Source organism: Phaenicophaeus curvirostris, chromosome 6, assembly GCF_032191515.1.
Source record: "Phaenicophaeus curvirostris isolate KB17595 chromosome 6, BPBGC_Pcur_1.0, whole genome shotgun sequence".
In the NCBI taxonomy this organism is placed as follows: domain Eukaryota; kingdom Metazoa; phylum Chordata; class Aves; order Cuculiformes; family Cuculidae; genus Phaenicophaeus; species Phaenicophaeus curvirostris.
In genome coordinates, this window is record NC_091397.1 from 55,855,420 (window position 1) to 55,868,233 (window position 12,814).

General features: G+C 41.2%; 1 protein-coding gene across 3 annotated transcripts in view; it reads left to right on the forward strand.

Annotated features, from left to right (window-relative positions):
• The window catches only part of GSDME (gasdermin E), a 33,232-nt gene that overhangs the window by 10,032 nt on the left and 10,386 nt on the right, over window positions 1-12,814 (forward strand). For all 3 annotated transcript variants that reach the window (XM_069860276.1, XM_069860275.1, XM_069860277.1), the window contains 3 exons: window positions 730-922; window positions 10,669-10,840; window positions 11,823-11,943. In XM_069860276.1, coding sequence (XP_069716377.1) covers window positions 730-922; window positions 10,669-10,840; window positions 11,823-11,943 — 486 coding nt within the window. The remainder of the gene's footprint in view (window positions 1-729; window positions 923-10,668; window positions 10,841-11,822; window positions 11,944-12,814) is intronic.

Sequence of the window (12,814 nt, forward strand, 5' to 3'; positions counted from 1 at the left end):
AGGGAATGTTTGCACAGGCAAGGCCAAGCAATTTTTACCACTGTTTCCTTTCTTGCACAGGCTGTTAAAGATGGTTGACCCTTGTACTGCTTTCTTCATCCAGCAGCAGCAGTACTAACCAGGTTTAATGGTTAATTAATGATGTGGAATCCCGTATTTCTGACAGTGTCACAATTCTATACAGAAAAATAGATAAGTCCCCTAGTTGAGGTTTTAGTTGTAGCTGGCTAGGAAGATGAGCTGATTCCAAGTCAGTTCTCTGGCTTACCAGTGTGTAAGAGTCAGAGGTACCTTAAGCTGATAAGTTGCTTCCATTGTTTTTTTCAGTGAGCTTTAGAACAGGTTTATAATGAGATGTGTCGAGACAGTGGCAAAATATTAAACCTATCGTTAATACTTTATTAGCAACAAAATATCCAAGTCTGCTTTGTAGTTTTCCCTTGTAGCTGAAATAAGTTTCAATCATTCTTTATAAATTTTCCATAGCATTTCAATCACCTTATGTTCTCCTAAAATGCCAAACTATAAAAAATAGCAGAGCAGATACAATGAAAATATGGAGGAAGCAAAAGTAACAGTTGCAGAGCTGTGTTTTTCATTATTTACCTGCTCAGTACTGTTTCTTGCCTTTACTAACTTGTCATGTTTTTTGTAAGTTTCTGTTTTTCTGTTTAGTTCAGGACCGTTTGACCGTTTCACAGGTAGAAATTACTTTTATTGCTTTCCTAGTAATTGTAGAGTCTGACTTTGCAAAATATATGGGGAAGTTTGAAGATTTTATTCAAGGAAGTATTGCAGCTTCATTTGCAAAGATCAGCCTGGGAGCTGGAGGAAAGGGCTATGTGGAAAACCAGTCTTCATTTGGAAACCTGAGGAAGCAGGAGATTGACTTGCAGCAGCTTATGAAGGACGTCAAGGACAGGTATGTGTGGGCATTGTAATTGGCAGGAAAGATTGCTGAGCTGAAAAGACTTGGGGCAGCTGTCATTACAGAACAACAGCTTCTCTAGTGTTCTCATAATTTGATAATTATTTTTATTGTAAGCTCTCATTTCTAGATTTTTAAAGCTTGATGGTCAGTCGTTTCCCTTTCATTTTAAAAACATCTCTGTGCAGTTTCATCTTGTGTAGTTGCATGAATTACTACATGGTACAAGAGCCAAATTCTCCCTTCTTTCGGGGGACTGTACTGCGTTAACAAACTGGAAAAAAAAAAAAAAGAATTGGTTTCTCTCTGTTCCTGGGGTAAATGTTATGGAAACTGAATTCAGAGCTACCAGTATGCTTGTAAGCAGGCTTTGTAATTTTTTGTGCATGTGAGTGACTGTGCTAGAAAATTGGGTTATTTGAAGTTGAAGGAATAGCAAAGGTGAACAAAAATGGACAATGCATGTTCAAGCAGTTGGAACAAAATACAGTTTATAGATCTGTCACTCACTGTTCTGCGGTGTAATAGCTGAGGGGAAAACCCCATAATCTCCAAACTGCAATCTTACTTTTACAAGCTATGCAACAATTCCTGTCCTACACTGAAATGGGATTGATTTAATCTTTCAGTAAGACAGTCATGGCCTAAAGTCTACGTGGCAACCAGCTAGCAAGTCAGGGGTCTGTTGTGTCTTGCAGGTCTTGACTCATGGGAGTTAAGGGCATTTTGTTTGTGACAGCGTTGTACCCTGGGTCTGTAGGAGATGGTGTAATGCATTTTAACAGCCCTTGCTGATTCTCTGAAGATAAAGATGATAGGTTTCTGTTATCCATGCAAAAGTTGTTGGAAGCAGTGTAAATTTTCTTTAGATACACCAGTGTTCTAGAAATAATCAATTCTTAATTTTCACAGAAATAAGTGCCTGCTCTTCTTTATCATGAGCATTCACAAGTCAACAAACTTGTTCTAATAAGACACCTTGCTATCTTTGTACTAAATGCCTTGTTAAAAGCAGAAAATACTGAAGTAAATGTGTGTGCCAGGCCTGTAAGATTACTGTGCATCTAGTATCAGACAAGTAGTGTCAGTTAAGATTTAGAATCTTTTTTTTAACGCTAGATGCAGTCCTACAGAAAACCAAACTAGAGTAACTTCTATTTAGATTAGTAAGAGTTTACTTAGTTTTCTCAGTAAGTTACCAACTCTGTTCAAAAATATTATCCTCCCATAGCAAACCAGATTCACTTCAGCAGGCCTTGGGGTTATAACCCTGAATGTAACTAAATACTCACAAGTATGTAATCTTCTTTCAAGAGTGTAAAAACAGTGACTTTACCCCAATCTGAATAACACTGTAAACGAGGTCGATGCTTTTTTGTGCCTTTATATAGTAGACCGTTCTTAGTTTATAGAAGAGATGCTCATGACATGTTAAGGCTTGTGATGCAAAGTGTATAATTGATATCCAGTCAGTCTGGTTTCTGCCAGGCCCCTGAAAATTATGGAGATAGCAAAATTTTTATTTTCTTCCTTCAGTATGATGCCGAGGCTCACTGGAAATTGTGGCAATACCTCGCAGATTACATTCCTCATTCATAAATATTCTGTGGTTTATGATGGATTGTGTCCAAACTCCTAGCTTTCATCTTGTTTACACTGTTGTGTGGAATTCAGGAATTCAATGTTGAGATGCTGGTGCCTAGAAATTAGTGATTCTTGGATGCAAAGCATTATGGTACTATGAGGATATTTACCCATTAGTCCTTGTGAGATGAGAGTTGACTAAGTGTTTTTGATTTCATCTAATGATACGCATTGCTTGTGCTTATTAGATCATTTGTTGTCTCCTGGATTATTTCTGTGTGTATAGCCTAAATAAGTTGTATTTTAAAACTTTATTCTTGTATCAGGCTGTTTAAATTAAAGTTGCGGATAAATAGCAGAATGTTCTAATAAAAAATATATAGTCAAAGCTGATATGGCTTCTAAACTAAATCTTCAAGGTTCAGCAAGCTGTAGGTGCTGAGGGGCAGCAAATCAGTTTCCTGTATCCACTTCTGTGAACCTTCTGAAGGAGAATCTTGCCGATCTTTTAATTAGATCCCTGATGCCGCTTCGGCTCTCCTTTTCTGAAAAGGAATGACAGCTGAAGCATGCAGGATGAGATCCTTCCTGATTTGCAGAAGTGATGACATTGTAAATGCAGAACACACTTATTAATGGGCAATATAAAAGTGAAGTTAAATGGTACTTTTAGGTATATTTACTTGGCATATTTTATTTTACATTCTTGCTTTTCCTATTATGTTGTGTTTGCTGATTCACAGAGTATTGTAACGTCATGTCAGAGCCCTGTGCCTTTATCTCAGTGAGATTGCTATGGATTTAAGAGTATATTCTGTCTTCTATTTTAAGGCTTTCAGTACTGTCTGCCATAAGATCCTCATAGACAAGCTGCTGAAATACAGGCTGGTATATTGAAAAGCAGCTGAAATGGCTGGGCCCAGAGGGTATTGATCAGTGGTACAGTCTAATGGTGTTCCCTAGGGGACAGTAGTGGGTCCAGTCCTGTTAACATCCTCATTAATCATCTGGGCGATGGGGTCGATGAGTTTGCCGATAATACAAAATTGTGAGGAGTGGCTGATACACCCAGTGGATCCTGCTGCCATCCAGAGGGACCTCAGCAGGCTGGTCTGGTGGGAACCTCATGGAGTTCAACAGAGGGAAATTCTGCACATGGAGCAGCCACAGGCACTGGTACAGGCTGTGGACTGCCCAGCTAGAAAGCAGCTTGGCAGAAAAGGACCCTGGGATCCTGGTGGGCACCAAGTTGGCCGTGAGCCAGCAGTGTGGCCTTGCTGCAAAGGAGGCCAGCGGTGTTCTGGACTGCATGAGGAGGATTGTCACCTACAGACTAGGGGAGGCAATCCTTCCCTTCAGTGCTGGTGAGACCTCATCTGGAGTATTTTGTCCAGTTTGGAGCACCCCAGCACAAGGGAGATATGGACATGCTGTAGGGAGTCCAGTGAAGGCTACCACGATGATGAAGTGATTGATGCCCCTCACATTTGAGCAAAGGCTGAGAGAGCTGGGACTGATTGCTTGGAGAAGAGGAGGCTTGGGGAGGATCTTATCAGTATGTATAAATATCTGAAGGGAGCATGTAAAGATGGAGCCAGGATGTTTTCAGTGGTGCCCAGTGACAGAAGAGAAGGCAATGAACACAAGCTGAAACACAGAAAGCTCTATCTGAACTTCAGGAACCACCTTATCACTGTGAGGGTGACTGAGCGCTGGCACAGGCTGCCCAGAGAGGCTCTGAAGTCTTCCTCAGAGACATAGTTCTGCTCTAGGTGGCCATGCTTGAGCAGGGAGCTTGGACCAGGTGCCCTTCCAACCTCAACCATTCTGTATTCTCTCCTTCAGTAAAAAGAATTATGAGGTTATAATCTCTGTCCTAACTATGATTAGCACACTAGAAAAGCAGGGTAAGTGTTAGTAGTGGCATACTCTGGCATGATTGAAAGATACTTTTGCACTATTGCATAGTGCACTTCAGTGTGCACAGTTATCAATTCAACTATTGTCCATGCTGACACGCAAATAGCTGCTGATTTCCTAATCTGAGTACAGTGAAAATTCAAATTTTGTTGTTTATTCTTTAAAACTCCTTGAGCATTTCTGCCTATAATAAGAAACCACTTCATTTTTCTGCCTAAGGTGCTACGTGGGTAACATGGAATCACAGAATGTTAGGAGACAGGATTGAATAAAATCAATCGCCTTTGTCTGCGATTTAAAAAACAAGGAAGATGCCAAACAGAAAGTAGAGGAACCGTCTGTCAGTTGCCCTCTCAAAAGTCTGGTATTCTTGGGAAGATGTGCTATGAAGTAATTGTCGGGTTATTCTGTTGAGAAAAATGTGAAATGCTATCAATAAGCTGAATATAGGGGATACTGTGTTCCAGTGTGACTGAGAAGTAGATCAGAGAGGTTATATTTGAAACAAATTAACCAAAGAAATATTATACCTTTGTGCTTGGTTTGAAGTGACAGAGTGAAATCTGGTGGATTTTACTCCATGGCACTCATCTAGAGGTCTCTATTAGAGAATGAACAAAGCTGGGTGAAGGCTTTCACTGTGCAGCAAGAAACATTTGTATGGAAACATCGGACTGTTGCGCATTATAAATGAAGTGGGTAAGACTTGAACACACTGAGGAATTCTGGCCGAGCAGTGAGAGAGGTTTTTGAAGTCAGTCATGTGGATGTTATGGAAGAAGCTGCATTAGAGTGAGGCTGTGAGAGTAGGCTACCCATGTCTCTATAGCTGGGAGAGGAGATGCATTGAGGTCACATTGCCCAGTGCAGGACTGGAAAGGGTTTTCACTTGTGGGTAGTTTGGACTAGTGATAATTTGTGCAGGCAGGCAACAGTGGGATGGACAGTACTCACAGCAGTAACCATTCTTTTTAGTATTCGTAGTAATTTGGCAAACATCTTGCCTTGAGGATTTGTGGGGTGGGTTACTGAGAAGACTAGACAGGATCTGATGGAAAAATGGTCCTAGGCCCCCTCATTTGTGGAGAGCCTGGTCAGAGATACTGTTGCTGAAGGAAAGACCCTCAGTCTCAGCTGTGGAGTTCAGAGCCGGTTCCTGCTCTCTTCTTTAGCTGTGAGATATTGGCAAGTGTCGTCTCTTGCCTTCCATGGGTCTCTGCCTTTCTCCTTTCTCTGCTTCCAGTCTGCAGCAAATTACTGTTGTCCCTCTGTGCTGCTTTCCTCCTGCAAGAAGATAAAGGTTGAATAAAAATGAAAGAAGCCTTTGCATGATAAAAGAGTGGAAGTGTTTAATCCAATTAAATGTGGAGAGAATGAGACCAAAACTCGAAGAAATTCTTTTCTGTTCATTTGACCTATAGAGCTTCCAGCATAGTAAATCATTGACCTCGGAAAGGCTATTTAAGCAGAACAAACAATCAGACAAAACCCCATAATCTTTATCTTTTAAATGTTCCTTATTTATACAGGCTCATGCTCTGTGTGTTGATAAATGGGACTTAGCAAACCAACATCTCATTGTATTTAATGTAGTGTTACTTTTGAGTACTTCAGCTCAGCTTCTCAAGGTGGAAAGGGGTATGGTGATGTAGTGCAGGTCACACAAGATCAGTGAGGGCTCCTGCACAATAGGTGTGAAAGAGATTGTAAAAGTGATGGCTGTAGAATAGAAGTTAAAGCTATGAATCATAGAATAACCAGGTTGGAAGAGACCCACCGGATCATCGAGTCCAACTCTTTCTATCAAACACTAAACCATGCCCCTCAGCACCTTGTCCACCCGCCCCTTAAACCCCTCCAGGGAAGGTGACTCAACCCCCTCCCTGGGCAGCCTCTGCCAGTGCCCAATGACCCTTTCTGTGAAAAATTTTTTCCTAATGTCCAGCCTGAACCTCCCCTGGCGGAGCTTGAGGCCATTTCCTCTTGTCCTGTCCCTTGGGAGAAGAGCCCAGCTCCCTCCATGAACATGACCTGTAAAATAAAAAAGTGCAATGCAATTCCTGCATGTGTTCCCAGGGATGTTGTTCAGATATATTTTTGATATTCGGAATGTTTTGCTAGCAACTGAGTTCAGCTCTTGTAAAAATACACTCATAGGTTCAGTGGCCATTGCCCTGCAATACCTTAAGCGCTGCTCTGATTGTTGAACTTTAACCCTCTTGCATTTTTGTTGTGATTACTGTTTTCAATGATAATTTAGATAAGCTGGGTATTTGCTTACCTCATGTTGTCTCCTGTTTGAGTCACTGAGAAGAGCAGGATATTTTGCTTTACACAGGCTACGCCCCAGTAATAACTTGTGATGTGCCCACAACCCTGGAATCCAAGGGGTTTTATGATAGAAGGTTCAGTGACTCCAGTCTAGAGGAGAGCATTTAACTGTGCTGTCCTAAAATAAAAGGTATTTGTAGCAATTGATGAGGGTATGTGTTTTAAAGCTCTGAATCTGTTACTCACTGAACTTAATGGGAAGAGGAGAGCATTTCTGCTGCCTTTACAGTTGAACACATCATAGAATCATCCTTAAAGATCATCTAGTTCCAACCCCCGTGCCATGTGGGTCGATTACATCCCATTGAAGTAACTTGAATCTTGGGGCTGAGGCAGTGGCTGTGTCTGCCACGCGGTGCAGCTCTGTGCAGAGGACCCAAGGTTATCTTTGAGACACAATGCCTGCGGGAGCGCTGCATCAGGGACCGAAGCAGAAGGCTCTGTGCCCCTGTGGTATTAGTGTTGCTGTGTAGCCTCCAATGCTGCCTCAGAAGTTTCTTCACTGCATCTCTTTGCAAGTTGACCTGTCTTCTGACTTTTCAGCTCTGCCACTCTGCTGTTAGTTCTGCATCTGAACCTCAAAGCCAGGAGCGTGAGGGGAACTGAGCCAGTCCCAGCTCAGGCAGAATACTGTAGATGCAGATGGAAGAAAAGTCTCTTGAATTATTTTGGTTCATTCTTTTGTATAGAGTTAAATCATATTCAACATTATAGCAGCCTTTCAGTACTCAAAGGGGTCCTACAGGAAAGATGGGGAGGGACTCTATCAGGGAGTACAGGGGTAGGATGAGGGGTAACAGTTTTAAGCTGAAAGAGGGGAGAGTTAGACTAGCTATTAGGAAGACCTTTTTACTGTGAGGGTGGTGAGGCACTGGAACAGGTTGCCCAGAGAAGCTGTGGATGCCCCCTCCTTGGAGGTGTTCAAGGCCAGGTTGGATGAGGCTTTGAGCTGCATGTCCTAGTGAGAGGTGTCCCTGCCCCTGGCTGGAGGATTGGAACTGGATGATTTTTAAGGTCCCTTCCAATCCAAACCATTCTATGATTCTATGCATTCCATATGCTTCTTATATTAATACTCATTCAGAAACAGCAGATCTCTATTTAACCTGTATTTTTTCTCCCCTTGATTGTTTTGGGGTTTTTTACCCTGACTTGGGGATACCCAGTGAGTTTGTCATCCTCTAAAGCAGGCAAAAAATACACCAAATGACAAATTGCTTTTGTGTTTCTTCATTGTATTTCTTCTTCTGTGGCTTCTGGGGTTGAATGCTAAAACTGGAAGTTCTTAGTGCATTAATTTGTATTTTCAAGATGCTTAGCACACCTCTTCAGAATCATAAATAATTATTGTGAAGTATATGATAGGCTTGATGGTCTGTAATTTTGATAACTAATGGCTGTTTGGCAGACACTTCTGAGAGCAGCGATGTTTGTGACTGCGTGACATTTCTTCAATTTTTGCTTAATCCAAAGATTCGTTGCATTCCAAGCATAAAGCATGGCTTTCCATCAAAAGAAAAAAAATTGTATTAATAATCTCAGGAATGTTTAGAGGTGCCTTTCTAGTGGCTGCTGCATTGCTTCAGAGGTATTTTCTTTCCCTTCTTCAAACAATCAATGTTAAGGTTTTCAGACAGTTCATTCCAACTGATTGAACTTTCATATAAGCATGTAACTCTCAAAGATCAAAAATTGCCTCAAGATATTTTTAATTTAATAAAGATCCAAGCTGACTTCAGACTTATACAGACTGCATAAATCCTAAGCTCTGGAATCTAATAAATCTAAAACTTTTTAATTAAATGTGGAGATATTTTGATTTAAATAAAGTAGAGTCAGACATATTTTTGGGGAATTGCCATTTAGCCCCATGAATAGCCTTTTACAGTAAAAGGGAGGAGAAAAGACTGAATAACTTGAGCCAGGGATAGCAATCTTTTCATCTTCCAAACGTCTTGCTAGAGTTATCTGTTCACAGAATATATGACATTTTATCTGAGGACTTCCAATGAGTATTTTGCAGAAGTGTAATATGTGACACATTTTAATCAGTTAAATACAGTTAAGAAGTTGCTTTTACTGTTATCAGAAAGTCTGTTAACACTGCAGATGACAAGGTAGTGAGTTTTGTCATCTTTTCCTAAATAATTTTCGTATTGTTTCTGGGAGTTCACTTTCTTTCTTCAGCTCGTTCTAAGCGGAACCTAACGTCAGAAATGTCTCCAGCAGCATTTAAATGTACACTGAATTACATCGTGGAGTAGGGATGTCTTGTTATGTTGGAGGCATGGGCTACAGATTTGAAGTCCCTCCAACAGCTGATTTTAATTTTAACTGTGACAGTCTTGGTCATTAGTTGTCAATAGTGAGGTTATACTGATTAATAAATCAGGATTTTATATATAGTGGGTGTTTTTTTCAGGAATCTTCTCCAGTCCCAAAATCCATGAAAACTTTTCTATGTTTTCTTTTCCAGCCCTTTGAAATACTCGTTTGGTGCTCATCCCACTCAGCCAGTTCAGAGTTTAAGTGAACACTGAAGCAGACACGTAGCAAGCTGTGTGGGTTGGCATTGAGGCGTCACTCTCTTAGCAAGCTCTTCATCCCTCAAGGAGAAAATCTAGTGGCTCAGAAACTGGTGGCAGCGTGTCAGGGCACTCTTTTGCTTGCACGTTGGGCCTTCAGAGGCCAAACCAGCATTCCTAGTGGTGGCTGCCTCAAGCTGTCCTCATCCAGGGTGAGTCTGGATATCAGCCCTTGGGCACAAAGGAGCCCATGTCACCTCCCTCCCCTGTGGAGAAGGACCTGATGGCACACTTGCAGCAGGTAGAAAGACATACAAACACAGGGGTGGCAGAGTGGGGAACAGTGACAAGGAGATAAATGAGATATTTGGCCAGATGACTGGAAGGAGGGAACAATAAACCATGAGAAGTGGGGAGACTAAGGCTGGGAGCCATTGCTGGTGACACCCAAGGGTAGAAGGTAGCAGAGGAATCACATGAAGTGGGGCTGGTGAGCTGGTTGGCTGTGAGACAAAGCTGAGATGTATGAGAAGGAGGGGGAGGAAATGGGACTTGACTGGGTTGGGTAAGAGAGAAAAAAGGAGAACTATTGTAAGGAAAAGTGGGGTTTGATTGCACAGAGAGAAACTAACCAGACTGTAGAAGATTGCTTGCTGTGCTTTCCTGACTTCCAAATAGCTTAACTGCAACTTCACACTTTCCAAGCAAAGCTTTGTGATGTGTGGTTAATACTCCTATACTCCATGCTTATGATATATTACGCTATTATAGGTATTTTTATTGTGAGTGTGCATGCATGATGTATGCAGTAGTGTGCTAGGCTGCAGGGAGTTCATCGTATGGACCATGAGCACCAGTCTTTTGCTTGTACTCCCTGGTAACTTTTTCTGGTTGAAATAATTCTTTTGAGTAAAGAGTGCAGGACGTGACCTGTTGATGTAGTGACACAGGTGGTGCTGACATGAGACTCTGAAGAGAATGCTTAGCCGGCACCCCCTGCTATGGCCGTGTCAGTGGGAGCTCATGGTAGCAGACGATTCAGTCCAGTGTCCATGAGCTTAGCTGGTTGTTTTCATATTACACTGAAACTTCAAGTTATCTTTAGTTCTCCTTTGCTTTTTTTTTTTGGCTTAGAGAGTAACTGAACAACTGCCATTTTTGCTCAGAGTAAGGAATCAAAAATTCTCTGTGTGTGTTGGGACTTACTGTGGAGTACAGATATTTACTGTTACCAAATAACAAAAAAGAACATAATAATGTAGAGGAGTCTGCTCATGCAACCATTGTTGTTTTTACAATAAAAGCTTCTTCAAGCAATTAAGAAAACTTCTTTTCTCAATTCAAGTATTTGTACTGTTAATGGCATCTTTTCTTTTTCAGAACAATAGATCTAAACAATAGTTTACTGCAACAAGTAATAGAAAGAAAACGTGAAGTGCTGTGCATTTTGAGAGAAAAGATAATAACAACTCAGAAGTGTACGATATATGAACGTATCCAGACAGAAGAAAAAATCAGCGGTGTGGTGGGATGCAGTCCAAAAATAGTAAAGGTAGAAGTTATTAAAAATCTTCAAGGAATAGAACATTTGCAGATTATCTGAGAAGAAATGATGGCTTTTCCAGATAAACTTAAGAGTATTTTTCATGCTTCCCTAACATGTTGAACTCTCTTCCTTAACGTGTTGAACTCACTGCACTGCTTAGCTGTGAAACTTCAGAAAGGTAAAACGCGTTTTCCGTTCCCTCACTGGCAAAAGATGCGATCTTTTAACGTGAGCCTGGAATGTGGTTTCCATTAATACTGTCAAATTGTGATTCATCTTCTATGTAGATTTCTGCCTTGAGCAGAACATAAAACAAACATAACAATTCAGTGAAAGCTGAAGAGCAAAAGGCATTGCTGAAGCAAATTTATTTGGAAAGCTAAGTAATTGTTCATCAAAAAGGTTTGCAGCATCTTTATTGAGTTTTAATATTTATTGAGACGCTGTTTGTTTTCAGACATGGGAGTAAAGCTTAACTGCATTATGAGGATGTCTGAAAAATTGCCTAGTAATTGAGGAAGAATTGCCCAAGTCAAAATATTTGCTTATTCATTGTAAGGGTGTCTTTTTTTAACGGCGCAGATGAATCACTTCTTTGTACAGGATGTGCCCAGTAGCAGGAATCTGGGAGTTGCAGTTCAACAATCCCCTGTGCAAGTGCCACCTTCCTGGTACCAGTCTTCGGCTGGGCAAAAGGGGTGTCAGGATAAAAAAGGGCAGGGCAGGATACAGAAATGGGTGCCCATTTCCTACAAAAGGTGCCCCTGGAGCTCAACTTTGTACTAGGACAAGGTAGCTAAGAGTTTCAGTGTTTCTACCTCGCTGCTTATCTAATTACTTTCACAGATGTCAAATGTAATGTGTTTTGGTTAGACAGCATGAAGAATAAAGCACATTCCTTCTTTGTGTTTTTTTACCCTTCGTTAAGTCTGTGTTTAAGCTGCGCAATAGCTGAATCAGATAAGTGATGAATAAATCTTTCCTCTAGGTTTCAGTGAGTGAAAATGGAAGTATGATGAAGGACTCCAGTGTGATCCTTGAAATTCCTCCTGCAACCACTATTGCTTACGGTGTTATTGAACTGTTTATAAAGCAGAGTGGCCACTTTGGTAAGTATAAAGCTCCTCTTCTGCGGGACGCAGTTCAACTGTGGACAAAGCTGTTGGCCAATGATTTTTCCATTTTTCTATGTATGAAGTGATGTTGTATGGCCTCTGTTGCCTTCATAGTTATTTGTGCTGTGAAATGCTGCTCTTCTGATTTAGTAATGCTTTTTCACTTGTTTGAATAAGTCATAAACTCAGAATAACTTAGTTTGCAGGGGACTGCAGGTGGCTCAAGCCCCAGCTCAATGCAGGGCCAACTTCTGGAGTTTGATTTAAATTAAGAGTTAAATCAGATTGTTCATATCTTTGTCTGTTCGAGTTTTGAGCATCTCCAGAGATGGAGATTCCATCACCTTTGCGCAGGGGTCCTCAAGTTTTACCATCATTGTGGTGAGGGTTTTTTTTTTTCCTTTAATATCTAATGAGAATTTCCATTTGTGTCCCTTGCCTTTTGTCCTGCTGTCACACAGAAGAGTCTGTCTCTGTTTTTTCTTCATGCTTTCATTGGGTAGTTATAGATAGCAATAAGGTTCTCCCTTAGCAACATTTTCTCCAGGCTGGACAAGGCCAGCCTTTCAGCTTCTTCTTGTACATGATATTCTCCAGCCTCCAGTGATCTCGATGACTGTTTGCTAGTTCACTCCAGTACATGAATGTTTGTCTCGTACAGGGGAGTCGAAAACTCGACACAGCACTCCGAATGCCGTCTTCCAAATTGAAAAATCACTTTCATTGATCGGCTAGCTACACTCTTGTCAGGACAGCCCCACATGCAGCAAAATAGCTGCAAGGGCATGATGCCAATCTTCTCAAATTTGTTATCCAGGTCTTTTCCTGCAGTTTTGCTTCTAGCTAGCTGGCCCTCAGCCTGTGC